This window comes from Thermobia domestica, chromosome 9 (genome assembly GCF_964235325.1).
Source record: "Thermobia domestica chromosome 9, izTheDome1.hap1.1, whole genome shotgun sequence".
In the NCBI taxonomy this organism is placed as follows: Eukaryota; Metazoa; Arthropoda; class Insecta; order Zygentoma; family Lepismatidae; genus Thermobia; species Thermobia domestica.
Genome location: NC_137462.1, coordinates 82,087,847 through 82,115,336, shown reverse-complemented (window position 1 = coordinate 82,115,336; position 27,490 = coordinate 82,087,847). Strand labels below are relative to the sequence as shown.

General features: G+C 34.1%; 2 protein-coding genes across 3 annotated transcripts in view; both read right to left on the bottom strand.

Moving 5' to 3' along the window:
- Positions 1–1,385: 1,385 nt before the first annotated feature.
- LOC145694786 (metabotropic glutamate receptor 3-like) overlaps positions 1,386–27,490 on the bottom strand; it is a 393,182-nt gene continuing 367,077 nt past the window's right edge. Inside the window, exons 7-8 of the mRNA XM_081771423.1 lie at positions 15,222–15,359; positions 1,386–9,235 (exon numbers count right to left, since the gene is read on the bottom strand). Coding sequence (XP_081627549.1) covers positions 15,244–15,359 — 116 coding nt within the window. The 3' untranslated portion in view covers positions 1,386–9,235; positions 15,222–15,243. The remainder of the gene's footprint in view (positions 9,236–15,221; positions 15,360–27,490) is intronic.
- The window catches only part of GluRS-m (putative glutamate--tRNA ligase, mitochondrial), a 31,136-nt gene continuing 5,031 nt past the window's right edge, over positions 1,386–27,490 (bottom strand). Inside the window, exons 2-3 of one of the 2 annotated variants that reach the window (XM_081771421.1) lie at positions 15,222–15,359; positions 1,386–9,235 (exon numbers count right to left, since the gene is read on the bottom strand). In XM_081771421.1, coding sequence (XP_081627547.1) covers positions 15,338–15,359 — 22 coding nt within the window. In that variant the 3' untranslated portion in view covers positions 1,386–9,235; positions 15,222–15,337. The remainder of the gene's footprint in view (positions 9,236–15,221; positions 15,360–27,490) is intronic. The other variant, XM_081771422.1, reaches the window with a different exon arrangement.

Sequence of the window (27,490 nt, the reverse complement as noted above, 5' to 3'; positions counted from 1 at the left end):
AAATCATCGTTGCCAGTATACACAAAACCGAGCATAATTTTGTTTTTTGTTTATATTTTTATTATTTTATTATATTTTTTGGAAATATCTCCTTAGATGGATTGCTCTCTATTATCTCCACATACTAATAACTCAATTTTACCCATAAACGTAAGGAAAAAGGAATAAATGCGGAAAATCGTGAGTTACAGTATACGCGCAATTTTTTTTTGCGCATGGGAGTACCTTTGGAAGAATTGTGCATGTATCGTGTAATCCTTCAAGACGAAATTATTTCCGTTTTTCAATTTTCCTTTCGGAGGAAACACCTGGATAAGATGCCACATTTGAGACCTTGGCCATGAAAACATTAACCTGCCTCCTCCTAGTACTTCAGTTGAAAGGAGCTTCTCCACTCTAAACTGAAGTTTAAACCCACACAGATTTTCGTTTATGGAAGAAAATCTTGAGCGGCTTGCTTTTAATAGGGAAGCTAACAGAAACAGACACCATCAGAAATAGCGAGGATGAAGGCTGAACACAAGAAAATAAAACTTTTGTTTCCAAATATTTGTATTCTCTATTCATGTTGACATTTTAAATGCAATTTGTTTGAGTTCTCAAGTATGTTGTATTAAATGTAATTTTTAGTGGAAAAAATTAATAGCTTCATACACATTTTTAATGTTTGTGTAATAAAAACGAGTAAAATAAAACAAACATGTAATAGAAATGGGCAAAAATGAAGTATAATTCAAGAACAGCATATTAAGGCATAATTTTTTTTTTTAAAAAAAAAGCATAATGTATGGACAAATAAAGCATAATAGACAGCTGTATAAAGCATAAAGTTGGTTGCCCTGATTATGATTATTATCTTCTATGATCGAAATAACAGAACAGAAACGGGATTTTACTTATTTTCACTTTAAATTACTTTGTTTTGGAATTTGATTTAAATCAAGTGATTAAAATCTTGATTTAAATCGTGACTTAAATTAGACTGATTTAAATCAATCCACCCAGCTCGTATATTTAATTCATGTATGGTGTACTCTTTTGCGTCTTGGACACAAACAAGCATTAAGAAGTAGTATGTATACGACTTCTTAAAATTATTATATTCATTACAATTCAGAGTTTGAAAAAAATACCAATTATCTTACGCAGTAATAACATCTTTTAGGGAATCGAACAAAAACTAATAAAATTACAAGTGAACATGTTATCCAAGCATGAAAATACGTCATGTGTTTAGTATTTAATTAGATGAATGGACAATGTCCTTCGTTACGAAGATCAACCTCATTGATACCAAAACAAAGGGAAAATAGTGCTGTATGACTACCTTTTTCATAAACCATCTAATACTTAATATTTCAAACACATAAATAAATAAATACGTATCAGTTTTTATAAATTTATTCTGCTTTATTTAAAATGTACAATCGATTTCTTTTTGACATTAATACCAATAAACAAACTGAATAATTTCCACATCATGCTTATTAATATTATTATATTTGACAGACAGTTAGCATCTATTGTACAATCTAATAATGTGCACTACTAATACTAACGTACAAATGCTTCGTTGTTTATATAGTATCTTTATTAAATCGTTACAAATAATATAAATAAACTGAATATATTTTCTTTTACTTTGGCAACAAGAAAAGCACGATTACATTTTCATAGTTCATTCATTTTCTGGTTTATATAGAATAATAAAACACAAGCATGTATACATGAGATCCACGTAATGTTACTTTAACAAAAGCATTGTTAGAATATAATAATTATAGTTACTATGACGTAGTGAGCAAGAGCATGTCAAATATTAAGACTTTAAATAAATCAAATAAAAAAGACATGCTTCAACAAATACTATAAAGTCAGTTTACAATGACGGCTAATGGAATTACGATTTCATACGTATTTGAAAGGGTTTCACTTATTACGAGAGATTTTTTTTTATGGTTAACTCTCTGAAACACGCAACGAAAGTATCAGATTCGCGAGCTCAAGACAATTGCTGAACAATTTCCATTGTCTCACTGAAAAGGTTTCAACACAAAATATACGATATAAAGTTTTTAAAACGAAATGTACTATTTGTAATGACAGAAATATTAAGATATATTCAGGGATGCCAACAAATACTGTGGTTAAGTTCGAAACAAAACCATATGCAAATATTTAACTAGAGTCTTCCGTCATAAATTTTACGCTTTGAAGTATCTATAAACTTTTGTTACACATACTTTTAATTTACAAAAAAAGCATTGAGGGTATCTTTCTCCACATTACAAACAATCCCAAGTATATACGTAGGAACAACAGCCAACATAGTACGTCAATGGCAAAATGAAAACACATTAAAATAATGATCAGTTTTCAAAACCACCTCCGAAATTTAAATAATTTACTTAGATTTCTTCTACAAGAACAACAACTAGCATTCCCCTGAGTTTCACACAAGATTTAATATATTGAAAAATTACTAACGTACCTGACAACCCTCAAATAAAAGTTCTGGTAAACATTTATTCATTATAATTCTCATTTGTTCTACTGTTAGAAATACGCTTACCAGAACTTTTAAGGATTATCGGGTACGTTATTTACTTTTCAAAATATGAATCTAATTAAATTCTTAATAAATCAAAAACCTGATACAGGTCTTTCAATCTTTTACGAATTCACTTCAATGAATACAGGCAAAATTTAATACTCGAAACTGAACAGAAATGGTATTTCTTTACTTATCTAAAGACCAAAGACGCACATTCATTTCAATCCCAATGTAGAAAGAACATCAGGATATTTTTATACAATTTTGATGTTTGAAAATATTTCAATTTTTGGTTAATATTTTCACTATCTTGGAAAAGCATACCCATCACTGCTACATACCTGTAGCATACTGCATACCACTTCACAAAAATACATTTTGTTCTAAAACATATATATATATATATATATATATCAACCACTTTCAGAAATTACGTACCATTTGCACACAAGCAAGATATTGCAATTAGAGTTATATATCGGGTGTTGCAAAATAAGTGTTACAACTCTTGGGAGGTGACTCCTGCCACTAAGACAAGAAAAAAGTTCTCTTGAACTTCCGGCTATCGGGCATAGTTTCAGATCTACAAGGTGCCGAAAGCGTGGGAAAATGACTTTCGGACGCCAATAGTTCGGGAACTATCCAACGTAAAGAGGGCGGGTAAAAAGTTCACTGAAGAAGTCATACCTGCTGTATTGAATTTTGCATGTTTCACAATTCTACCATGCACGCGCAAGGGATTCCCCAAAGGAACGTAGGGAGTACCGGACAATCTGCCAAATGAAAATTGGTCTAAATGGATATGAATTGATAGGGTTTCTACTACGTAACAATAATTCGTTTGTATTAAGTCGATATCTGGAACAAATATAAAATGGCGGACAGGTTCATGCCCGTTGTGTGTGGTTGCATAATCACCAGGTACGGATGCTAGCAAACTGGGACGTTCTAAGTATTAAGTGTAGCGAATTTGTACTCAAATGCTCTAGAAAGACATCTGGAGTGTCGGTAGAGCACAACAGATGGAGCAGGGTGATCCACATCTGTGAAGAAATGTAACGAAAAATGCCCAGAAATGCACTCATACTCAGTAAACGGGAGTTCAAAGCGTCGGAAATGTCAAGAATAGCATCAAAAATATGAAAGCCACTGTTAATTCCCCACTGCTCAACAACGAAAATGTAAATTGAACAAAATCAGCTAATTCTTATTGATTTTGTGGTGCTGATCACGAATTTGAAAGTTATTTTCGAATATTAGCTCTACTTTTCGTTTTACAGGCATGTCTAATAATAACGCTTTAAAAATAAATATATTCGCTTCGTTTGGGGTAAAATGTTACACTGCTCTGGCAACACTGGAGAAACTATATGAACGCTTGGTTTCATTGTAGTGTTCCTTATCTCAGTAGTGTTCTGCTATTGTTAGAAAAGAGAGGTTTAGTACAGTTATCAGCGTTTTGGGTGTGACGTTTGTGTAGTGCAGGACAAAAATACAACTACAAGTACGCAAAAATACTGGTATTTCGAATGTATATTTTTAAATAGTTGTCGGAACTATTTCAAGTGACATTTTGAGGATTTCAATAAACAAAAATGCCGCGAAATTGTGTAAACAGTGCGGATAGATTCTGCTACGTGTGTGGGGAAGTGACATTTTCCTCACAAAAGCAGACTATAACACCACTAATAAGAAAAGCCTATCAATATTACTTAGGTTGTAAAATTGGAGACCAAGATAAATCTTGAGCACCCCACATTGTGTGTAACACTTGTGCCAGCAATCTAAGAAATTGGATTAATGGGAAGGGGCGCTCAATGCCTTTTGCAGTGCCCATGATTTGGAGGGAGCCAAGCGACCACATCAGAGACTGTTATTTTTGTATGGTTCCTTCCGTCAAGAAGGGAATTTCCACGAAGAAGAAGCGGGCCTTGATCTATCCTAACATTCCTGCAATGCGCCCTGTTCCACATGGAGAAGGATTGCCTGTTCCTGACCCACCTAAAGAATACGATCTTTTTTCTGATGATGATCAAGAAGTTGAAGCTCCTGAATCAAGTACTTCGAAGGACCCTACGTTTGTTGTAGAAGAACCTCCATGTGAACCACATAAACTTACTCAAGAGGATCTAAGTGATCTAATCAGAGACTTGGACCTCTCGAAAAGCAAAGCCGAAATTTTAGCGTCACGCTTAAAGCAATGGAATTTATTGCAGGAAAAAGTAAATATTTCAGTGTATCGGAACAGGGAGAAGATGTTCACTTCATTTTTTACTATGGAAGACACACTTGTGGCATGTACAGATGTAAATGGTCTATGAGGGCACTTAAAATTAATTACGAACCTACGGAGTGGAGGCTCTTTATAGATTCGTCCAAGGTGAGTTTAAAGGCAGTGCTTTTACATATTGGAAATGAACTTCCTTCAATTCCTGTAGGTTACGCAGTTCATATGAAGGAATCTTATGAAAACTTGAAACGTTTACTTCAAGCCATTAAATATTACGATTTTCAGTGGCTCATTTGTGGTGACCTTAAAGTAATAGCACTGTTGCTAGGTATGCAGTTAGGGTATACAAAGTATTGTTGATTTATATGTGAATGGGACAGTAGAGATCGTGGATCTCATTACCGCAAAAGTGATTGGAGTACCAGAGAAACTCTTCAGCCGGGAGTGAAAAATGGACCACTGGTAGATCGTAACCAAATTTTGCTTCCCCCTCTACATATTAAATTAGGTCTTATGAAAAGTTTTGTTAAGAGCATGAACCAAGGATGAGGCCTATAAGTACCTAAGAGGACAATTCCCTCGATTAAGTGATGCCAAAGTTAAAGAGGGTGTTTTCATAGGGCCACAGATTAGGCAACTATTCAAAGATCACAAGTTCGACGAAATTCTCCAAGGTGAGGAGAAAACTGCGTGGGAAAGCTTGAACAGTGTTTGTTCACAGTTCTTGGGAAGACACCGAGCAACAAATTACAAACAACTGGTAGCAAAGTTGTTATTGTGCTAGGAAAATCTTGGTTTCAATATGTCTCTGAAACTCCACTTTCTTCATTCACATCTAGACTTCTTTCCCGAAGATTGTGGAGCAGTAAGTGACGAACATGGTGAGCGTTCCCATCAAGATATTGCAGCCATGGAGAAGAGACATAAGGGAAAATGGAGTTCTAACATATTGGCCGACTACTGTTGGACTATTGCAAGGAATGCTCCAGATGTAACCTACAAAAGGCAAGCCAAGCGAAGACGCTCAAAATAAAATAAACATAATCCTGTACAAGGGGTCACTTGAAACTTTTGTCTACATTGCAGTGTAGTTCTTGCACAAAAAGGTACTTGTACATATTTTTCATGTTTTGATGTTAATACTGATTTTTATTACGGAATTGTTAATGTTTAACTTGACCACGGTTACTTTATTTTCTGTATCGCTGTAAAACTGGTATTTGCGCAATTTTGAAAAAGGAAGTACAAGGGTATAGAAAGCTATAGGTTAGGGTACTTCTTAACTCCCCAGCTCATCACATCACAGTGAAATAGATAAAAAAAAGTGAAATGTAGGTTTTTACAAGGATTTTGCTTAAATGTTCTATAAATATTAATACATTTGTATATATACAGCTACTGTTGTACAAGGGCGTTTTTTTCACAACCTGAGCTAAGAAAATTTTTCTATTACCATTTCCTTTCATATTATGCTTAAATGAATGTAAAAATCGCAATTTCAAAGAATTTACATACTTTCGATCAAAATTTGTTGAACAGTTGAATCGCTCTTCTCTCTACCATCTCTGTAGTTGCACCACCGACCTCTAAACTTCATACCTGGCGGTAACCTTAGCTATGTTTTCTACGCTGTATATACCAGCCATTTTGCGCATTTTACTGGATCAACATCTGTGATCATAAATGGTAAAACTCACATTAGTAAACGGTATTACACGCCAGCTAGAACTGATGCTAATTTCTAGGAGAATCTAAATTAAAAATAGGTATTGAATTTACAATCACTCTGTGTATATACAATTCTAATGCATATTGTTTATTTACAGGACAAGCCACTCCCAGTATTCCAACGCCAAGGAAGGAAAAATGGCACTATTATAGTTCAGAGAGTAGAAACAACCAGGAGCCAACTCAGGTGACCCCCTCGGAGACGAAAAAGCTTAAAACAGCTGGCATCTCAGACTGTCAGATTCTAATACCAGCTACAACTCAAAACAAGACATCGTGTCCAAGTAAGATTTACAAACCATTCATTTTGCCAAAACCATCGCAGGATCAGTCCATTTTTACTTTTACCAAAATATCCACGAATGATAATATCTTTAGTATGAATCAAGAGAAACTAATGAATGATCAGCACGAAAATAGACCCATAATAAAAGATACTATCCCAGAAGGTAATCTATCCAAGAATTGTGTTGGTATTGACTTTCAAGTAGGTAATTTGTCTTCGATGGAAATTAGATCAGATATTGCACCACAGCATCAAAACAGAAGAATCAGTTGCATCAAGCATTAAATCCTTACAGGAAACTCTTATATTCAACCTGATTCCTGTTCCAGAAGTGGGAATAGATGAGACTAATTCCACAAATCAAGCTGCCTATTCCCGTGATGGTAAGACGATTTTAGTGTTAGCACTAATTACGCAAATGTTGCTATTATCGTGACAGTTTTGAGAAAAGTACGTAGTTCAGCGTGGAGGAACATGTATTGTAAATAGAGCATAACACATGAGTAAAACTACAACTTCAACTAGTATATTGTAAAAGAGACATAGTTATATATTTGAGAAATGAGAATGTAGAGATATTATGCGTTTTTATTTGTGAGTATGGTAATACCGCGGTATATTTAGTATTATCATGATAACTAGTTTTTAATTTCCTGATACTAGAAAAAGTGATATATATATATATATATATATATATATATATATATATATATATATATATATATATATCGGGTGTTGCAAAATAAGTGTTACAACTCTTGGGAGGTGACTCCTGCTACTGAGACAAGAAAAAAAGTTCTCTTGAACTTTCGGCTATCGGACATAGTTTCGGATCTAAAACGTGCCGAAAGCGTGGGAAAATGACTTTCGTACGCCAATAGTTCGGAAACTACCCAACGTAAAGAGGGCGGGTAAAAAATTCACTGAAGAAGTCATATCTGCTGTATTGAATTTTGCATGTTTCACAATCCTACCATGCACGCGCAAGGGATTCCCCAAAGGAACGTAGGGAGTACCGGATAATCTGCCAAATGAAAATTGGTCTAAATGGATATGAATTGATAGGGTTTCTATTACGTAACAATAATTCGTTTGTATTAAGTCGATATCTAGAACAAATATAAAATGGCGGACAGGTTCATGCCCGTTGTGTGTGGTTGCATAATCACCAGGTACGGATGCTGGCCAACAGTGACGTTCTAAGTATTAAGTGTAGCGAATTTGTACTCAAATGCTCTAGAAAGACATCTGGAGTGTCGGTAGAGCACAACACATGAAGCAGGGTGATTCACATGTGTGGAAACACGTAACGAAAAATGACCAGAAATTCACTCATACTCAGTAAACGCGAGTTCAAAGCGTCGAAAATGTAAAGATTAGCGTCAAGAACATGAAAACCATTGCCAATTCATAAGTAATATTCCATCAATCAGATGCAATATGATGTGCACGGTTGCATACGAATAAGGATGCAACAACTGAGACCACGTTGAAATTGTGCTAGGGGACTCACAAAGAAACTGGGGAAACTAAAGGAATGTCACTAGTGGGATCTCATGATCGATATTGAAATGAACGTTAAACTAAAAGATTTCATTTCATTTCATTTCATTTTAGGTAGAACAGTTCTTTTATCAATAGAGCAATGTTGTGGTAGTATGTAGAATTTCAAGAAAAGCAACATAATTTGTAAGCAGTCATTTGTTTAAATGCAAACAGTACTTACTTTCTGAAGGCGGTTATACGTATGATGATCAAAAGCTTTTCTAAGCTTTTGAGACACCTAATATTTTCAGACTAGTCCATCTGCAGGGTAAATCTCTTAAACAGATGGGAGTTATAATTAACTCGGAGCCGAGTAAAGGGACAAGAACATACTATTTTATTAAAAAATTCAGCATTCAAACAACATGATCTTAGAAAGCACAATTTTCCAAGTTTGTTTTAAGATAGTATGATTTCAATCAAAGTTTATCTTGTAAAAAAATGCTTCAAGTTTAACCGTAACCAACACTTTCTTCACAGACCTACTCTGTTAATGGACACAGAGGTTGCTTGAAAATATTACGTATTACATAAACTTAGAAAAAGCTTTAAAAATAATAGGAAAAATACCATCAGCAATTATCAGAATCATGAAACTCTTGCAAATATACATTTTTCCACTCAGCCATGTGTTAAAAGAAATAAAAAGTTCTTATGTAGAAATTTAATATCTAGATATTACTTATTTCTTAATATATACTTATTTAAAGACAACATCTGATTATGAATTATTAAGCACGAACATAACTAATTTGTTTAGTTCACATCTGTACAAGAATGGAACACAAGAATGTATATCAGGCTACAAGTAGTATAGATGAATTATTGTTACTTTAACTTATCACAGAAATGTCGTTTTCTTCATCCAAAGCCTCTAATCTCGATACGTAACCTGAAAATAGGAACGATATTTAACAACAGGAAATTAAAATTTTACATACAGAATGAATCATTCATGCTCCTTTCATATATATATATCCATATATGGGGTATTCCATAATCCCTGTTACAACGCTGAGAGATTATTCTAATACTTTTTTTTTAAAAAAAAGTCTATTATGAAGGAAAAGCGAAATAGCACAAAAACTATCGGCTTTACAGAACGCATGTAAACTTTTAGAGTCACAAGTGACCAACATTACCTAATTTCGGAAACTTGTGATACTGTGGAAAGATGTTTTACTGATAGTAATAATTTTTCTAGGTTTTGTGTTCTGCGTCATTATACAGTAGACGCCCGAGTATCCGACTCGCGACTATTAAGCTTAGTTTTCTTTTATCGTAATTAAATGAGGAAGGCAAGGCGTTGCATTGGCAACACTGCCAAGGCATTGGAAGCGGGCGTCTGCTACGATCCTCCTACGTGCCATGTGCAAAATACAAGTTGTGACAGGAAAAGAGCAGCGTTCTGCTCTTTGTTCATTGTTTCGTCAGTGTGTAACGGACCTCAATGCAGTACGCTTGCCGCTGTTCCTGATTATAGTGCTGTAGAAAAAATGAAATGAAATCTTTGAGTTTTACGTCCCACGGTTATGCCGGTTTGGCTAAAGGGGACGGTGATTATGAGAGATGAGTGAAATGGTGGAATGAAGAAAGTGGGAGGAAACGGGAGAACCCCGAGAAAACCCACGAGCACGGTGTTTGTCCACCACAAAGTTCACTTGGCGGGGGCTGGGATTGAACCCGGGACCCCAAGCACCAGAGGTGAACGCTCTACCACTGAGCCACCGCGCCCCCCTTATAGTACTGTAGAGTATGTACAGTATTCTATTCGCAAATTGTTCTTGGGGTATGTTTTTTTAAAATTATTATTTAGTGTACTACAGTGAAGATTTGAAAATGGGTGATAAACAAAAAACGTTGTAGTGACTATGGAGGAGAAATTACGCAAAGAAATGAGTTGATAGAACTCCGGCCTATCCGGCTTTTCTTTTATCCGGGTTGCCCTTTTGCCACATTAGGCCGGATACTCGGGAGTCTACTGTACAATACCAAGATTATAAAGGACAGAATCTACTATTAACGTGGGCTCCGGATCCTGACCGAGTTTAAATTTGGTACAGTTGGTATGTGGACATACTAACTTGAAATATTAACCCTCATAACATACGTCGTTCTCCACTACTCTATCTCGCCTCTACGAGAGCTGGATTAGAGGGCCAAAACAGAAAGCTATGAATCTTGAATTATCTCCCGAACAAAGATACAATATGAAAATTTTCTTTTCATAGTTTTCTTAGCATTTTGAATTACACACTCTTGACTAATTTGAGTGTAATTTTTTTTTCTATAAAGTTTTCCACATTGTTTCCTATAAAACCAACATTTTTTTAAAAAGTTGTTTGGTCTATAAATACATTTTCTCAATAATCCCATAACTCAGAAAATAAACTCTTTGGTTCTTTTGGAGTAGAATCCCACTCAAATGTGTTTTAACTGGAACTATGAAATACTTTTTTGTCATGGCCAAAATACAGTACTAGTAGTTAATCTACTTTTAAATTACCTCAATGCAATCGGTATGCAACTAACGCAGCAATGCTGAAAAGTATATTTTCTAAACACTGGATGTGAATATGACTAAAATTGTATGACTTTTGTACTTGTATTTTCTTTATGTTTTCATAGCGAATATAAGTCCTTCTACTGAGACTTGAGGTTTCGGCAAAATCATTCACATCCTCCAACGTTTCTGCTTTCTTCTACATCAACCTTCGTAGTCACGGCATCAATTAAACAAAAGAAGGGATGATAACATCCTAAGAAAAAGCACAAATGTATTCGGAATGTTGGAAGAAATAACAGAACATCTTAAATTCCTTTTTTTATTATTATTATACTAGAAGCGAACCTGCATTCAGATGATTCTCACAAAAGCATGGATAAAAAAAAAGCCAGGAATGATTTGAAATACTATTATGCTTAAAAGTACTCCAAACCAGACAATTGTAAGACAATTCGCGTATACTTTTGAAGGGTGTCGGTTGTCCATTAATCAATTATTATCAGAATGAGGATCTGATTATTGCTTAAATTATTACATTATTTTACCAGAATATCTAAAGTTTCTTCTTGCAAAAACAAAATAGAACAAAAGAGTTTTACGCGAAAATTATATAATTAACGTGATATTTTACACAAAATCACATTTACACTAGTGCAGTTACATTAGTTCTTCAGTTCGACGTGGTTAAATCTTACTTTTCTTCTTTATAGAAATCATTTCACTGTTGGAACTAGACTAATTTGTGCTCCATAAAAATAAGAAATGTACACAACAAATAACTTAGATAAAAACAAAACAAACTCACTAATATAATGAAGATGCTACACTCGCAAAACACACAATTAGAAACAATTTACAGAATATGTCAGTTATTCTGCGTTTGCCAGATTCTTGGAATGTTCGTTTTTCTCTTTTCTGAGACGACGACTAATAGGTAATAAAACATGTCCAAACAATAGAAAAATGATTAACTTAAAAAAAAAGTGTTGTATAAAAATTAAGACTGTGATTTATTAAAAGAGAATAATGTATATCAATTATTCTAATATTTTAAAAAGTTTGTTATCAAGACATTTCATTCTTTGCCTAGGTTATCCCCGTATGTATTTAATGGCAAATATTTAGCTCTAATGAAATGTGATTAATATCCGCTTCTCTCTATCACGATATGGGAAAAAGTTTTATGAAAATTTGGACATCTCTAATAATATATTTAGTAACTAACACTTTAATATACAAGGCGGTACGACTAATAATTTGTTCTGAGAGTTGTTTGAAATTATTTGGTAGTCTGTTTCGTGAGTTAGTTTATTAATGATTTTGTTTTAATCCCAGTGTATGTGTCTAAATTATTCGCTTCATGTGCACCTCATTTTTATACAATACAAATTATTCTATTTCCAACACAGTGAAGTGTTTTCTACCAAAATATCAACACAGGTTTTGAACTGATATAGAAGTGGAAGAGTGGTTTCGTGTAAACTTTGTAAAACATTTACTGACTTTTGTTTTGCAAGAAGAAATTCTTCCTATTCGAGTAGTCAGAATTTCATTCTGCTCCCGCTCTGTCAATGGTCCGAAATCGTATTGCAATCATCTGGTTTGTAGTTCACTGAACACATAAAGAATCTAACTCCTCTTGGCATCTTCAGTGATACACTTTACTATAAGGTACCCAAATAAGTAAATTAGTATCTCATATAACAAAGCATTTTCAAAGAACTTCCTAATTATGCGACCAATTAATGTAAGTAAAAACTGACAAAACTTGTTTGAGATTAGCATTGATGAAAGTAATTATTTAGTGAGTTTATACTGAAGTTTTATTTTGCTTTCTCAAGGAGTCGATACGTAGTACGATCAATAAACAATAATGAAAATTCAATTCATATGAATAATATGAGGCATCAAATAACATTTCGATCACCTAGTTCTTCTTTAAATCTACAAGAGAAATGGACAATAAATCATTTAAATCATTTGTTAAGGTTAACTCTTTGAGGATTACGCATAGAAGCATTATTCTGAAAAAAGAATGTCTGGCATATATCTCATTAAAATTGTAAGACTACTGTTCCTACACAGAAAATATTAGATATTCACTATTGTTTTTGAACGTAGTTCCACTCATTGGTCTACGAAAGAGTTTGTTCTATTTTTACAGCAGATAGCAAAAGTAATCAGTGGCGGACTGTGGTTTCGCATGTAACCAGCTGGAAAAACAGGGAAAACGTTCAAAAAGGTTAATTCATGACATAACCACTGCGACACTAAGTGTTAATTAAGCAAGAAATCAAGCACGGAATAAATAAAAAATAGTAATTCTATAAAAAAAATATTGAACATTTGGTTGAAGAAGAAAATAAGTTCTTTTAAGCTTAAGAAATAAATTAAATTAAAATAAATTATATACGTAATTCCCTAGCGATAACCAACATTCACATAATGTGCTTATCGCTACGTATTAGGTATTGTTACAACAACGACCAAAAGAGTTCTCTAATTAATGAATTAAAATAATAAACGATCAAAATTTCATATATAAAAGTACCATTTCTGGCACTGATTTGACGCTGGTACTAAAAGAATAGTCAAGGTCACACTCTCAATCTTTAATGTGAAACAAAAGAACATGAAGAGTACTTTAACATATGAAGTGCACGGTGCAATTTTGACATGAAAAAGATTGTTGATTAAACGAAGAAAAGTAAGGTACTGAAAGTGTTCGAGAAATGGATATCTGAAGAACACTAACTATTTATTTCTCTAAAGGAAATCAACTCCGTGAAACGAAACAAAGAAAGTTCAAAATAGAGTGCTTCCCTTGCGTAAAACCAATTACTAAAGAACTAGAAAAACCATTAAGCATATTGTTTATTAAGCATAAAGCTATTAGTACTTTTACTTGCAAAGGGTTTTAGGCTGTATTCAAATTCGACTGGGGCCTAATATGATAGGAAGTTGTGGAATGCCCAACCTTTTGCAGTTTTCTTTCAAAAGAGTCCATTAGAAATATTACATTATCTGAAAAAACATATAAAGCGATTACTACAAAATATTACAGCATAGTTTTACAAGAAAAGAGTAGACAAAAATTGCGAGTGCATTTTCATATCTTTTGATTTAATATATGTAACTATTCAATTTATTTAGATGACTTTTTTTTTTTTTTTTTTTTTTTTTTTTTTTAATAATATATTTTATGGATTTCAATAGTGAATATAAGATAACAGTAGCACATTCTCACGCTATGGGTTTTCCAACAACATAATGAAATATATCTCTAACGGTATCATAAAAACGATCTCACAAAAAATTCACTTAATAGAAGTTGCATTTACTGCCGCTTAACAGAAAGTTATCAAGCGTCATTATGGGTTTAATTTTTCGTGTAGACATAGACTTTGTGCTACTGGTCCAACCATAATACTTGAATTAAGAGAGAGAGCAACAACTCCGGTCCAGAAGGCTACAAATAATAATGCTAGGAGGTGATGTATTGATTACACAATGTCCAGCTGGCCGCGCGCAATCTAGCTAGCAGCTACCATTCGCGGAACGAAGCGCGAGAAAGTTTAATATAATTTAATTGACATGACGGAAATATTTATAGGACTGTAAAAATCTATTGAAGCTACATTTCTGACAAATACAGAAGGCGTGTTCGGATCTGTACTTAACGTCCCACGCTTACGCACCGACACCACGTGAGACGGAGGTGTTGAGATGGATGATAATGGTGGAATGGGAGAAACAGGAGAATCGCGAGAAAACCCATGCACACGGTGTTTGGCCACCACAAAACCCACTTGGCGGAGCTTGGATCGAACCGGGGATCCCACACGCCAGAAGTGAGTGCTCTATTACTGAGCCACAGCGATTCCACGATCTGTACTTTAAATAATAGCAATATCCATGTCGTATGATTGAAATTCTATTGAGGTTGACTAATCTACGTACTATTCAAACCCATTCAATCTCAAACGGACTAAAAAGATAAACTATTGAAACAGTTACTATTTTTACAAAGGAAACTGGAGCCATTAGGTGTGAGTTGAGGATTCATTCGATTTGCTACTGATTATTTAATGATTGGGTTCAACCTTGGATCTTGTAAAATAGGTGAAGTATCTTTGCCTGGGTAAGAATATCGAATTTTAAATCCAAAATAAATAGGTGGCTAGGGTTTTTTCTAAATATGATTTTAAGATGATTCTAATTAAATATTTTAAATTGTCTACAAATTTTTTAACTCTCAAAACTTGTACTGCCAAAGACGCTAAATTCGAGTTGCTACTCTGCGCCTTTATTAGAAATGAAAGTGCACTCGACTGGAAGTAATGTGTAAAGGTTAGAAGAAGATCCTACGTACCTTTCCCAACTTATCACTATCCTCAATACATCATACCTGGATGGACATTACGTTGAAAGTAAACGTTAGGATTACTAGATAAAGTTGGCTCAAGTGTTGTATACACGTTACCATCTTCAGGTTTTACATACATGCCACCTGCAAATAAATAAATAAGTTTAAAAATTACATTTTTTTCTGATATTACCAACATTTTAATTCACCATACTAACTTTAGAAATATTTCTAGCGTGTATCAGAAAAGATATGAACAAAGTGTAAATGAATAGTTACTTCGCTTAATACTATTCTCATAAACAATGCTATTTACTAACAAATAAAGAACCTGTAATATCTAACAAGACGAAATGACTTCAAGAACAACCTCTATGTATTCATTTTTAATTAGTGACCGAAGAAGTGAGCAGGAGCAGCTCTTGGGAAAAAAAAAAATCTCACCTTATTAAATACATTTCATAACCCTCATTAATAACAGAAATACCACATAATAATACATTTTAGAGGTAAACAAACCTGAAAGCACATCATACTTAGAGCTCAAAATAGATTGACATCTATCTTGGGAAATAGATAACTATTTAGAATTATATATCGCTTCCGAACAGTTCTAAATACAATGATGTATAAACTTAAACAAAGAGCCATATATATATATATGTATGATCCACATGGGGAATATACTGGCAAATCTAACATAAAAATGAAACTGATCTTCTTTGTTATCGAATCAAAGAAAAATAGCTGAAGAATAGAAATATGAAATGATTTTTTTAATGTAGTCATCACCCACTCCGAACTAGGTTTTTATCCCGTTACTTTGGAGGAGGGACTGAAGTGTCATAATTTATACGAAAAGTAAATTATCTCACGAGCTCTCAAGTTAGAAACATTTAACTCGGTATAACGAAAAGAAAAGGCTTTATATATCGGATGGTCTAAAATTCGCGCCCATGCTCAGCAAGGGTGATGCTATATGTAAAGATCAGATAGTTTACTAGTAGTTCAAATTTACTATAAATTACTAAGAAATATAAAAGATAGCAAGTCCGTTTCACTATTTAAAAAATAAATTAAAAGTTACTTTTGTAAACAACATATACAAGAAAATATTCCTTAGCTTCTTAAAAACATAGATCCTACAGGCTAGATAACAGGACCTAAAACAATGTGGAAAATAGATAATTTGATATCCCTTAGTATGAGCTAGTGCTCGTCAGGACGTTCAGAAAGAATTATATGTCTCTTAATTCTTTCTCTCTTTCACTGTATTCTAATTTTGGGTAATTTTGTAAAATGTAGATTTCATCTTTTCCATGTTGTTTTTATTACTACTATTAATATCCTATGCTTTGAATATATACTGAATGTTGTAATATTAAGGTATGTAAAATAAACAGCTGTACCGTATTTAAAACTGCACATTTTGAAGATCAACGTGCAATTGCTATAATTAACAAATTGTTGTAACATAAGAACATAATAAAATCTTTTATTTACCTTCTTAGTGCGTGAAGGACTTTCTCGGAAACTGAAACTCGTGTTTACGTTCTTATCTGTTTCTAATTTTACTGATTAAATTAGCTCTTAAATTACACAGATTCACGACGAAATTTAGAAATCTTGCAACTCTTCAATCTAAGAAGAACTTTTAAAAGTGTGACACAATTCGAGTTTTCTTCTTTAGAAATAATAAGCCTAGACGCAGACCTTAGGACAATTAAAAATCGAAATATTGGATAATACACTAATAAAACGAATTAAAGGAGTAAATAATACTAATATATTTTTATATTAATTTCGGAAATTCAAGGAGTGAAAAACTTGTGACTGGGCCGAGAATCGAACTCGGGTTTCCATCAATATAGCCACCTATTCAGTATCCCCTACCACTACATTACTCTCTCCTTCTCCAGACCACTTACACACGTTCACACGTAAGGTCGGTGCTGAGGCATTCATACCACAACTCTTCTTTTTCTTGGACAACCTAGTATCTATTTTCATACACTCTTGTGAACTATAGATGAGAGAACAACCTTTTTTTCTTATACCGTATTCTTTATATTTGGCTTAAAACCATTGAAATTTAGAGTGAAACAATACGACTGGCGCGAAACTGAACTTTGAGTCTCCGGCTTATTGTACCCATGCTTTAACCGTTCTCTTCTCAGTCTGTCAGTAGGCCAGTTGATGCTCTGCCAAATTCAAAGTACAATGATTCTACCACAATCCAGTGACAATCTTAATAAATACTATGATTGACTATTATAGTTGTTAGTGTACTAGTAAGATGAACACATTCGATTCTCAACCCAAACACAGTTCTTTACCCTTTTAATTTCTTTGAAGTCCCACCTATAGAGAATATGGTGTAGGAAGAAAAAAGGGAGTTATTTGCTCAATTTTTCAAATATCAAATCTATTAAGTCCACCAAATTATCTATTCGCAATTTTAGGAATAATGAATACTGCAATATAATGGAGGAGACAACGAAAAAGGTGATGAAATAATGGTTGACATAATGGCAGAAACGACAGAAACCTACACATACAGTATTCATTCGATTACAAGTCAATATAATACGATCACATAGAGTATTGAGGACTGTCACGATATTGACTTGCATTCCTGCAACTTACTCGGTGGAATACAGAAACAAACTGAAAAAAAAAAAAAAAAAATTGTGGGCTGTGTAATTCAAATCCATGGCTACTTAAATTTGAAGCCAACGCTCTACTAACCGAGTCACTGCCACTAAGCAGGAATGCCAAAAGTAGAAGTCTGAAAATGCAACTAATCACCTCCAAGCTCCGCTGGAGAAAAGTTCGACGTCCATGGTGCGTGAAGCCTCGAGATCAATCCCCTAAGAGTGAACACACATTTACGATGTTGACCCAGTATCGCGAAGCAATTGAGATTTGAGGAGCTATTTACAATAAGAAGTAGCGAAATCTAGAAAATCAGCAATAGCAGTTAAGGAATTAGCACTGGATGTGCTGACCGTATACACCCTCGTTAGAATTACCGGCTGATTAGATACATTCCAAAGAAAATATGCAATTTACACATCAAAAGGCAGGCGGAGGACATGCTCAGTTTTTAAAACCGATATCTGTGGCTTTAGATCCAGTACAAAGAACTGTTGCAACAACAGCAAATACAATGCAAATATGGAAAAGTACTTAAGGTAACCTGCATGATGTGTATCACGATAAAGGGTAGAAGAAGAAATTTACAAGCAGATACAAACAAGCTTAACTCCGGTTCACTTCTTAATTTACAACCTGGATCCAAAACTTCACAAGTACAGTCTTATTGCAGAGGATTATCCTTCCGCTATGACCTATTAAACAGTCATAAAGTGTTATTTCCTTCTTACGTACATCAGTTAAGTTTGACGCTAAAGTTAGATCATTTTCAAGCTTCGTGCTTTCTAATGAAGTGTCCGCAGTTTAATAATGGAAGTCCATAACGTGCTGCAAGCAGTTTCTATTTGCATCTGTTTCATCAGCCGGAAAAAAAAAAAAAAATCTAATTTCGGTTGAGTTCATTCCAAAACGTTATATACTTTAATTATAGGAATGTGAGGTTTACATAATTCTCCCTAATATAAGTGTGTGTGTGTAGTAACAATTACAGAATTTCGACAAGTTTATGTGCAACTAATCAACAAAATATCAGTACTAACATTACACAAAATATAGAAGTTTTATAGTCTCTACTAAATCCGAGTATCACTTATATCAAGAGAAATATTTCGTTATAAATCTTGTAACACGAGTAAAACAACGAAAATGGCATTTCCCTTATTTTCACTTTTAAAAAAATCGAAATTTGATTTAAAGCAACGATTTCTGTTTAAAAAATGAAGTGATTTGAATCTTGATATAAATTCATTTTGACTATTTCGTCCCTGGGCATATGCATAATGTGAATTAACTTGAAACTTAAAATATTAAATAAAACCCAATTCATGTCGAAGTTACCTTCATCCAAATTTAACTTTGGTTACCTTCTTCTTACACCATACTACTCAAACACATTCTTTTTAACATATGATGTAGTTTTTCTAATGGCTTTAATCTCCTTAATGTGATGGTTGGACCAGGGATTTTGCCAGACCCATCTACAAACCTTTTACATCCTTTTAGTGTAATTTGAGAGGGGTTGTTGAGTGCATGAAAGCATCTCAGTTTGCGGAAAGTGATTGCCGAATTCTTGATAAGATGACGATAGAATTACTTCGTAACCTTCAATACATCCTGGAAGCTAAATTTACACAACTTCGCAAGAGATAGAACAAAAGTTTGCCCCCATGTGTGCACTTAGAAATGACCTATGTGCATAACTTAGAGCAATTCAGCGTGTCTGCCGCGTTTGTCTTCCTTTGCGTTGTCGCTTTGTTTCAGTCACTGTCGTAAGGACATGAGTTAGTTAATGTGATAGTATTTAGCGATACTATGAGTTCTTAAACAATAAAGGCACTAAAATTTACGAAAATGAGTACAAATACTGTAAAGTAAAGTAAGAGAAAAGCAAATACTTAGACGTGTTTATAATTAGAAAGATGAAGTCTAAAGATGCACACCAAAAAGATGAAACTCAATCCCAATGTTACATATCTATTGTGCACAAGGTACGTAATTCCAGACTTTTTGTCACTAATAGTTTTAGAGCGATTTCTTGAATCTAAGGTTAACATATGACAATATATTTCAAAATTTTGCGTCGAGACAGAATAGCGTTTTCGCTTGACACTTGAGTGCATCAACGCTTGACTCGAGTTAACTTATGCTAGCCTGTTCATCTTGAGTTTTCTGTGCGCCATCACAAATACCAAGTAACCAGAGAGCCAACTCATATTTCACTCTGTTAGAACAGAAAAAGAATAGAGATCCGAAGTTCATGACTCAGAGGAAACTTTGTGCTAGCCGTGAGTTTTATCGTGCACCAAATTAGTAAAGAGAATGTCAACTCAATGAGAAACTAACTTTCATCAAGGTAGGAATAAGTAAGCGACTAACCCACAAAGTATCTAATTCTGAAGATAATCAAAAAGTAAAATCGCTTTCGCGGACTTCGTGTTTCTCCATAAGGAAAGCATTGTTCTCTGTGTATGAACATTAAGGAAGTGTGTTCACTAGTTCGTGATTCTCTATTGCAAAAGCATTGTCCAAATCTAATCTACCCTACATTTGAATGGGAGGACCAAATATTGATAGTAAGCAAACCTAACTTATCCTACACTACAGCTCACTATCAAGAAATACTGTAGATGAGAGGCTGTTACATTCACAGAAAAGAAAAATCTGTCACGTGCTTCTGAGAATTAATCTTACTGCATCTGAGAATTAATTTAAAATTGTGGAACGCATTTTGGGTGCTGGCTACACATCCACGTCTACAGCGGAAACTAACACAACATATTTTGGATGTGGTGGAGGATCTGAATTAAATCCTTCGAAAACTTCTTGTTTCTTTGATGGGCATTCAGTGTTTATAGGTAAGATAACATGTGTTGAGGTTAGGTTACGAAAATATGAAGTATATATATGCACTGTAGAAGCCATCTATTGTAATTAGCTTAAGTGCAAAGTTGTGAAGATATTGTGGAAATCAAGGGAATAAAAAGTGTACTAAGCAAGATATACAAATTTTCTGTGAGGTGAGTCTGAAGTGCGAAACGACTGAATATTTTGAAGGAAATTCGAAGTGCGGTAAGCTCATGAAACCAAGTTCTACCGCGGTGGTTTAGTGGTAGAGCGTTCACCTATGGTGTGTGGTGTCCCTGGTTTGATCCCAGCTCGCGCCAAGTGGGCTTCATTGTGAAGAATCATCGTGTGTGGGGTTTCCCCGGGGTTCTCCCCCACTTTTTTCATTCATTTCTCAACAACACTATCTCCTTTAGCCTACACGGTAAAACAGTGGAACGTAAAACTGAAAGATTAATTTTTTCTCTAATTTAAGGTAGTTTTTATTTGATTTTTAATTTTTTCTTCCGTACATATCAATCTGTAAACTCGAAAGCAAGTTCAACTGTAAATGAACTTGAGTTCTGAGGAAATGTGCTATGCAAATGTTCGACCAACTTGAAGTAGCTTCGTTCTTTGGTATGATGGTTCAGATGCCATAGTTTAGGTTTTAACATCTTGTGTATATCTATTCCCATATATATATATATATATATAATCCTTTTTACCTTCTGACACGTTTTTAACTTTATAACATTTTTTCAAACGTAAATAAACTGAGGATGAGGACCGTATTTCTAAAAAGTACTATTTCGTCTTTTTTTTTGGGGGGGGGGGACTTTGCAGTGAGTGTGAAGCTTTATATGTTATCTGCTATATTTGGATAAAATGCTTTAACATTTTTATAGTAATGAAATACAACATAAGGAAACTGAGATGCTCAGAAGCTGATAGTTGTCGACGTATAAATTAATTTGTCAACATAAACCAACCATTAACGGTCTTTTTCAATATCTGTTATTGTTTAACAGTTACTTATATGCTATTTAGGACAAGGGGGAGGGAGGAAGAGAACGATTACCTTTGTGCAGAGACAAATAATCTGTCGACATTTATTAGTCGATACTAGAAACGAGAAGACAACTCACGTTATAAAGCAAGGAAATTTAGAAAAAATTCTTTATATTGACTATCATTATTTCTACAGGAACAATGATTTTTCAGAGCTGTAGTTCTTCGAGAAGCATAGGTTTCTTTAAATAAATTAAATAAAAATAAATAAATAAACTTCTAATGATAGGAATATATCGCTGAAAATGTTTGCGGATCGTTTATTCACACGGATGCTTACGCAAATGTTGAATTTGTATTATTATTATTTGATATGCAACATACTGTTTCATTAAATGTTGTTACTTTAATATCTTACGATTTCAGAGACTCACTAGCTGTTGTTTTCGTCAGAGCAAACTAAGAAATATAGGTAATGCTTTTCTTGAGAGAAGGAAAATATAAACACAGAAATTGCTCTCTTACGTGCTTTTTAAGAAATACCTCCATGTACTTCAATGTTTCTTCAACTCTTCATGTTCTTTATACGTATTTCTTACATTCATATCATGCGTCGTTACTTTTTTTTTTCTTTTTTTAAAAAATTACTAATTTGTAATACATTAAAGAAAATATGTTGCTTTGTGTAGTAACTTGTAGGTGATCGTGTCTCATATCAAGACAAATTTTCCTACGAACACTACTTTGGCACCTTAAAAATGAATCGGAATAGCTTAAACCTTCAGGTGTTAAAATACTTTTAGTGCTTTTTGCACACTTGGAATGTTTTGTCATGACAGAATTAAAAACTGTATAATGTCTCAGTAATTTCTTTCAGTTTGCGTTAGACGTGTTCGCGTCCATGGCCCAGCGCGGGCCGAAATATTGAATAGTACGGAGTTTAAACAGGGATACAGTAACACCGGATGCAAGGTGAGTTCTCTATGTTGCTTCGTAATTTGTATAGTGTTGAATATCTATACCGATTTTTATTATTATTAAACTTAAATTCCCTTTCTCCGTGTTGAGACAGCTTTATGGAAGGATTCGAAGGTATCTGTTTGTGTCATCTATAAATTTAAGTCTGAGATTGTGTTTGTCTTCAATAGAGGCTCCTTTTTGAAATATAATGGCTGAATCTTCTTTTTTGAAATATCTTACGTGTTCATTTCTCCTGGTTTTAACGATGCGTCCCGTTATTTCAATGTTAAGGTCAGTCCAAAGCCATGAACTAGTATGGTCAGAAAGAAGTACAATTTTCCACTCGCAGGGGGCATAGTTTTCAATTTTTACGAAACTTACGAAAATAGGTGGCAAGCAGCATTCTCATATCCAAGTTGGAAGATGGGACAAGATCTTTGAGTTTGTAGATTATCTTCCTTTTCTTTCTTTCTTTCTTTTTTTTTTTCTCGCATAGGACGGGGTAGACGGTATTGGGTGTCACTTATTACTACGCACACAACCATATTTGGCAGAATAATGTAAGTTTCACATTCCTATAATATAATTTTCTTTTACAGTATAAAGTTTTGGAATGAACTACAACGAAAGTCGAGAAGTTCTTTCTATTTCGGCTGATGAAACAGACACAGAAACTGCTTGCAACGCGCTATCGACAATAACCGTTTTTCTACTTTCCTTTCTTTTTTATTGTAGCACTTCACTGCAAAGCATGAAACTTGAAAATGACCTAATTTTAGCTTCAAATTTAAATACTGTACGTAGGAAGGAGGTACCACTGTGTAACCGTTTGATAAACGTCATAGCGGAACGATCTCTTCTGCAATAAGATTGTAATTCTGAAGCCTTGGATCCAGCATGTAAGTCAAGAAGTAGACCGGAGTTAAAGCTTGTCTGTATCAGCTTACACATTTCTTCTTCTACTCTTTATCGTGAAACGCCATCATGCAAGTTACCTTCAGTATTTTTCCATATTTGTATTGCATTTGCTGTTGTTGCATCAGTTCTAAAGCCACAGATATCAGTTTTAAAATCTGGGCATATCCTCGGCCTGTCTTTTAAAATGTAAATTCCTTATTTTCTGGAGAATTTAGCGGAAAAACCGGTAATTCTAACCAGGGTGTGTATGGTAAGTACATCGCGAATGCCATAACCGTTATTGCTGATTTTCTAGACCAGAGTCCGCTACTTTTTAACTAAAACAGCTCCCCAAACCTCAATTGCCTCACGATGATGGGTCAACATTATAGAAGTGTGTTTCTTCTTAGGGGATCGATCTCGGGGACCCACGCACCGTTTACATCGAATTTTTCTCCAGCGGAGTTCGACTATGATTTAGTGGCATTCAGTGGCAGTAACTCGGTTAGTAAAGCGTTGGCTTCAACTTCAAATAGCCATGGATTTGAAATCCGCAGTCCCCCAAAATTTTTCGGTTTCTTTCTGTTTCACTAAGTAAGTTCCAGGAATCCAGGGTAATGCCTTAAAATGAACCTCTACCAGACTCCGATCCACATTCCTGACTCCGTTTGATTCTGACTTGAACCAGATGCTACAAGTCACAAATATATAAATAAATAATGGTAAATAAATGAATAAAAATTAAATCGAACAAGGATACGGAGTTGTTTTTATCAGTTTACATTTCGTAATGGGTGATTTAATTATTTTATTTTCCATCGTGATGAGAGTAGAGCAATTGGTCATAGGGTTATAAGTTAGTAAAATCTATATGAGTTGTATTCTATGAAGTAATGGTTTGATTGTTACTGAACAACGAGTTGTCTGTTTCGTTCACTTTATATATAAGTTATAATATATATAAGTGAATAACAATAGAGTTGTTGAGTTGATTTTAGTTTAGCGTCCCTTTCAGCAGCGAGGCTATATGAGACGTGGACCTACTGATTAACGTGGAATCCGAACCACATGAGCTCCCACCGGGAATCGAACCCGGGTCTCCCACGCCAAAGGCGCGTACGCTAACCGCTTAGCCACGGAGGAGCTCTGAATAACAATAGAATATGTATATTTGGTACCGATATATGTGAGTGGTATGATTATTTGTTGGCTAATATATCGTCATTTATGTTAATTTTGGACTAAGAGATATTGGAGTTCAGCGTATTCAATATGACTTTCGAAATGATCTTGCTGGAATAAATACATTGGCATCGTAAGGTAATTGTGTACAGTCATTATCTTTAAATAGACTGAGCGACGAATATAATTCAGTATTCATAGAAATTATTAGTAATTTCTTGTACACATTAATTCACATTGAAAATATACGGCGAAAGCAACGGTATCTCTTACCTTAAACACTACTGCATTCGTCGCTCAGTTTTGATTAAGACTAAGATTCTGAGGCTTTGTTTGTACGTATAGGGTTTTCTACGCTGATGGAGGAGCGAGGCTGACGGAACAGGAGGTACCAAACTTGTATCCAGAGATTAGTGCGTATTTTTAATCTATAAATATGTATTCTATAGCGTCTATTAACAAGTAGTTAAGGCTATATTTTTAAAGGAATCTCTTTTGTCTATACTAACATAGATGAAAAGAAAGAGCCCATAATCAAATTGTGTTTAATTTCTCAATTTGTTGAGCTTTGTCAGTAGTGGCAGTTTTATGAGCTGGCAAAGCCATGATGAACTTCTTTTTTTTAAATGGACCGATACAAGAATACACTGATTTGAAATGAATAAATTTATTGCTAGACGCATGTTTCCCATAACAAGTTGTTGATGCTTGTATTGATAATTTATGTGACTCACGATCTGTCGCTTTTGTCAGAGCAATTAGGAAGAATGGATTTATATTTTGTCAACTGAAGATTTTCAATAAAGAAATTACTCTCTCAACCATTTCTGACGAAAAGTATCACCTTGGAGTACGCTTTTTTGGGATTTTTACTGTACAAATCACATGTCTGTTAATAAAACTGTCTATAATGATTCATATTGTTTATTTAAATTGTCTTTACGTATATCCAGAGCAGTTTCTTTCTGTGCACCTGGGAACGATTCAAGTAGTTTTTTTCTATTTGTGACGTCAACTGTAGCAGTGGGTAGTCTACAATTCTCAAATATGTCCAAACAGATATTCTGAAAGGCCTGAAGTGGCTGAAGTTGCTTAGGTTTTTAATTTGTCGGCAGTGACAGAGTTATGAACTGTTAAAAACAATTTCATTTATGTGCTCATATCAACATCTCAAGTCGAAATAAATTCTGATTTCATACTTTCAAACCTAACCGATCTGAAGGTTTGAAGAATCCCTCCACCCCCTCTCCTTCAAATATTTGACTTTTATATATAAACGAATTGATATTTGTAAGTAATAAATTTACCGCCGTCAGTTTCCCATTAATCGTAGTTACAAATGGGTATTGTCTACAAATATTTAAACACTGAATAAATTAATTTGTGTCTTTTATTTTTGTTAACAGTTTATCTCTGCAGTCTGATTTAGTATTTGAGGTTTAAAAAAAAAGTTCCTTCTCTTCATTAAATGCTTACAATCACGTTTATCTACCTATATTTTTAAGTTGACAATATTAGCTTTGATTTTTGGTGAATACGAATATGTAGCTTTAGTTCTCTCTCTACTTAGTTTTCAACCTTTTCTTACAAAGCACACGTTCAGCTAACGATAATTTGTAAAATAAATAAATAAATAATTACTACATCTACATTGTACTACACTGTTTCGCCAAACACTGTCACCTTTATCGATACTAAGGGCAACTCACATGTAATTTGTACCCTCTTAGAATATCATCTTGCACTTACTGCGTGTACCGAATTATGACATCAAAAACTCTTTCTAACATCTTTAATTAATCTTTTTAAGCTTTTGAACTGAACTGAACGGAAATTAGTATTGCAATACTTCACTGAATTTACCCAATATACGTGTAACTTATTTTAGTTCCAGTAATTATGAAGTGCTAACATGAGAGCTAGGGTCGTTGGACCCCCTCCTTATGCTCACTATTCACAGAAATACAACCATGTACTTTCTAAGTTTCATTATTTCCTGCTTAATTAAAAAAAGAAAAAAACTTTGAGTATACCTGTACCTGTAGTGTATTATAAAAAATAAATAAATACATAAATAAAACTGTTTAGTGTGTCTTTGGTCACTGTCTCCTAACACTTGCCACAGATTGCATACTAACTCTCGGAGCTTGTTAAGTACGACAGACTTTTCATTCATGTTATTCAAGAAGTACGCCTGGGATACGAATTTGTAATTTGAGTAAGTGCTTATTTTATATTTCAAAAACTGTGGGATGACGTTACAGATTCTGAGATTCTATAATATGTTGACGTATGGAAGTAATGTGTTTTAAAACGTAAAACTTACCAATATTTAAGTATTCTCTTAATAAATAAAATATACACCGATGCTCCTCCTTGAAAATCTACTCTTGAAATAATTTCTTCATTAAATGAAATAAATTCTCTGAGTTCCTCAGTGACTCAGATATCGAAAAACTGAAGTAGAAATCGATGAATTCACATAAACAAACATGTATGACTTCCAGCGACGCTGTTTCAAGTATTAGTTTTGTATTTGGTTTAACTAGTTTGAGTTTTCCGGTTAACTTATACCTATGTATATAATTTACAGTGTTTACACAAAATTTGTAAGTTACACTTTCTAAGATTTTCAACAACCAGTGCTATGTTCTGAAGTTTTCTTTGTGGCAAGAATACTTAAAGTTGTTGATTACTGAAGTTGTTGTCCAATTTATCAGCTACCTTAAAATTAGCACTTCCTGTTA